Here is a 4,383-nt window from a genome sequence, read left to right as displayed (position 1 = left end):
AGATCAAATACAGGGCTCTAAGTTTCGTTCTAATGGGAAACGAACTATTTAAGAAAACAGCTGAAAGAGTTTTGCTTAAGTGCCTTGGGGAAAGTGAAGCATATTTGGCCGTGTCGAACGTGCATGGTGGAGCCTGCGATTTGCACCAAGCTGGACACAAAATGAAGTGGACTTTGATGCGTTCAGGGGTTTATTGGCCTTCGATATTAAAAGACTGCATAGAGTTCGCAAAAGGATGCCAAGAATGCCATATGCATGGGGGCATCCAACACGTTCCTGCAAGCGAATTGCATACCATTGTGAAACCTTGGCCATTCAGAGGATGGGCTTTGGATGTAGTTGGGGAAATAAAACCAGCTTCGTCAAAACAGCATAGATACATCTTGGTCGGTATTGATTACTTTACAAAGTGGATCGAGGCCGTAGCCTTGAAAAACGTCGATCAAGAAGCTGTGATAGACTTCATACAAAATCACATTATATGTTGATTTGGAATACCAGAAACCATCACACCCGACCAAGGGACAGTGTTCACAAGGCAAAAAATGCAAGAGTTTGCGCAAGAGGTTGGCATCAAGTTGTTAACATCGACACCGTACTACGCTCAGGCAAATGGTCAGGTCGAAGTTGCCAATAAAGTAATAATTAGCCTAATTAAAAAGCATGTAGGAAAGAAGCCAAAGAGTTGGCATCAATCACTAGACCAAGATTTGTGGGCATGTAGAACATCTCCCAAGGAAGCAACCAGCACCATGCCATTTCGACTTACATATGGATATGATGTTGTACTACTAGTCGAAATACGCGTCCAATCAGTAAGAATACAAAGACAACATGAGATACCATTCGAAGACTATTGGAGTGTGATGACAGATGAGCTTGTCGATTTGGATGAAGAGAGAATGTTAGCTCTCAACTCGTTAAGAAGACAAAAGGATAGAGTGGCTAGAGCCTACAATAAAAAGGTAAAAAATAAGGTATTCGCTATTAATGATTTAGTTTGGAAAGTGATATTACCTATGGACATAAATGATAGGGTTTTAGGAAAATGGTCACCAAATTGGGAAGGACCGTTTAAGGTAATACAAGTCTTTACCAACAACGCTTATGAGTTAGAAGAACTGGCCCCGGACCGACGGGTTATCAAGGTAAATGGTAAGTACTTAAAGAGGTATAAACCTACCCTTCAAGAATTCACCATTTCGACGATGTAAATCAAAAGTCAAAATAGAGCTGGATAAAAGTATTGAAAAACCAGCATAAAATGAAACAAAAACATTGCATTAAAAGTCGGTCCAAAAAACCAATTGTCTAAAATTACAAAAAAATTACATCAAATAAAACCATATGCAGATGGGCTCAACAAGATCATGAGTGGCCATATTGCTTCTGGAAAGACCGCAATTTGAAATGAAGATCTGTAGCCCGGTTTTCCAAGTTGTCGGCTACGTCCTTGAGCGCCTTGATCTCTATTTCGACTTGAGCCGTAGCTTTTCTAACAGCGACGACATCGACAGTCATCCTTAGCATATGTGCCTGCGTGGGAGAAATCTCCTTAGCAAATTCCACCTCCTGCTTGGCAATAAGCTCCAACTCCACCTTCAAGTCAGACATTTCCTTTGACAGCTCCTCAAGCCGGCGGCAGATTTCTATAGATCTCTCATTTTTAGAGAGTTGCTCCTGACGTCTTTGACCCAGCTGAGCCTTCATCTCTTCGATCACTCTCTCCGCCTTGATCATAGTGTCCACATTCGTCTTCACAACTTTCAGCTTGGCTTCAATCAAGTTTTCATTCTTTTTCACACTCTCAATATTTTCAAGGAGGAGAGGAATAAGCTTTTCAAAAGCCACCACTGTGAGCCTGCAGAAATCAGAAATCTCCATTCCTTGCAGTTGGGCACAAGCCTCCAAGAGCTCCCAGACAAGACTTGGGTCGTCGCGCAGTAAATCATTCAAGTCAAGACTGAAAGCATGGGTCTTGATCTTATCTGTTAAAGCCTTGATCTCTGTGGCTTATGGATCCATTTTTTCTGCGTGTTCTCGAGATTGATATGAGTCAGAAGAGAAAGTATATTGGCTTATAAAGCTGTTCAGCCTCGCCAGCGCAGAGTCGACATCAATGTCCATCGGGGCATTTGGCACATTATCAGCAGTAGACATTGTCGAATCTGAGTTTTTCCCTTCTGAGATGCCAGGCATAATGTTATCCTCTATGATTGGTGGAGGCGAAGAAGTTTTTTCAGCAGCAGTTGGAGAGACAGTTGCAGGTTTTTCAGCATGTGAGGTCCCAGCTGATGTCGAAGGTGGATTGGACTCAGTCACCAAGGATCACCCTGTGCGTTGGCTAGTAATGAAGAAGCACCTTCGACGAAGGTTTGGTCACTGTCTTTGGCAGTCCTCAGAGCCAGTGTGAGATCTAAAAGACTAGAATCAGAACTAGTGGAATAAAAAGTATAGTGTACGGCGGGAATAGTGACAAAATCAGAATCTCTACGAGTAGCCGTGATAGTTAAGTCAATTAACTCCTAGCAGCTAAGTTAGGATTATCTTGGGGAGGAGGGATTTCTTCATAAAGCGGAGAGTACTCAGCCGTACCAGTAACAATGGGTTATGGGTCGGAAGAACCAACCTGCAACGGAAAGGAAAGCTTAACGAAATAACTCGATTTGCCCAATAATCATAGAAACATGTGGTGATTAGTTAATATCTGAAGCGCTGGATCGAAATTCCATTGGTTTTCTTCTCCTTTCGAAGCAGCTATAACGGCATTAGGCAAATATGGCTTTTTAACTGAAGCTGATTGAGGAGAAATAGCAGGCAAATCTTGCTTCTCGACCAAAGCTGACGGAGAGGAAGTGACAGAGGCTGCATTCAAAATTAAATGTTAGTATCGGATGAGGCCAAAACAAAGTAGTCTTCGACAAGAATCATACTTCTTCTTTTGATGTTCAAAGGCATATGGTCGTCTTCTAACTCCCCACCAGATTCGATGATTGGCGCGGCACCAGGAGGTTCAGGGGCCTTGATTTGTTGTTATTGTTTTTTGGCCACCTTACCTTCAGCAGAAGACCCTTTCTTCCTTTTTTGTTTGGAACTGGGGGACCGGTGAAGGGGTTTAGCATCTTGAGATGACTGGAAAAGAACATGCTACATAAGACCAAAATTTTGGTTCGACATGGAAAGACTTAAGTCGAAGAAAATACCTTCGCCCCTTCGGAAGTGAGTGACTTGTCCTTCTTAGACGATTTGGATTGGTCGGAGGGAGCAGTCGAAACCAAAGAATGTTTTCGACTCTAGCACAACAGATGTAAACACTCAAGGAATCAGGTACAGGAGCAAAAGACCAAAAAACAAAACAGAAGAGTCAAATAGGAAATTGGCAGGAGAACTAAACTTGTGAAGAGAAAGTGAGATGGGTTCTTCGTCCGAGTTAGGGCTATCGGGTTTGGACTGCAGAACAAGTGTCAGACTAAGCACCAGCAAAATAGAAAGAGAAAATATACAAGAAGTTTAAAGATGTACCTTTTTCTTAGAAGAGTCGGCTTTGTTAGATTTACGGAAGGATTTTCTTTGGCAACTGCAAGAGGAATGGCTAAAAGAAATAGCTAAGTTAGTAACATAAAGAAGTCGAAAAAAGATAAAAGGAGCTTTCCAAAAAAGCTGTTACCATCGGGGATGGAAGTAAGTGTTCTCACATATTGAGGAGAAATATGTAAAACAGCTGGATAGTTATCCAACATGTACTTCGTCGATTCCACTCTAGCGGCCTTTTTCTTATAAGTGTTCTTGATATCCGACAAAGGACAATAATGCCAGTCGGGGATAAGTGGTCGAAATGCCAAAGCCAAAGGGATAGTGGGCAAGGGAGGAAATTTTATTTTTGCAAAATTAAGTGCGAAAAGATATTTATCTTTCGCGTAACCAGGTATTTTCAAAGAAGGAATCCTATTGGTTACCTTCTCCCTTAACACTTCCGCCACTTGAGAAATGGTTCGACGAAGATCATTAGGCAAATATACCACCCCAAAGTATTTTTGGAAAGCTTGAATCTGCTTGAGGTTAGTAGCCTTACATTGAGTCGGTTTGCCCTGCAAGCGATCAATGACAGTGGTTAGTTCGGCAATCTTTTTATCAAGATTACTGATAAATGTGACGAAATAAGCACGCCACCAAGTCTCAAATTCCCTGGTACAGAAAAATGCAGGCTCAAAATTGGTAAAGTTTAGGGTAGGCCGATTATTCCATATGTTGTCATACTCCTCTTGAACATGGTCCCAGGATTCGTCGGCAAGGACATCTACCAACAGTTCATGGGAAGTAAACAAGGATTTGGGAACTAGTTGGCAAAGTCCAAACTGTCGAGCTACCAAGTTAGGCTGGTAA

General features: G+C 42.0%; 1 protein-coding gene across 1 annotated transcript; it reads left to right on the top strand.

Moving 5' to 3' along the window:
• Positions 1 to 545: 545 nt before the first annotated feature.
• LOC131613661 (uncharacterized) lies at positions 546 to 1,214 on the top strand. The gene has a single exon (XM_058885309.1). The coding sequence runs from the start codon at positions 546 to 548 to the stop codon at positions 1,212 to 1,214; it is 669 nt and encodes a 222-aa protein (XP_058741292.1).
• Positions 1,215 to 4,383: the final 3,169 nt, after the last annotated feature.

Source organism: Vicia villosa, linkage group LG6, assembly GCF_029867415.1.
Source record: "Vicia villosa cultivar HV-30 ecotype Madison, WI linkage group LG6, Vvil1.0, whole genome shotgun sequence".
In the NCBI taxonomy this organism is placed as follows: Eukaryota; Viridiplantae; Streptophyta; class Magnoliopsida; order Fabales; family Fabaceae; genus Vicia; species Vicia villosa.
This window is presented reverse-complemented; position numbering and strand designations above follow the sequence as displayed.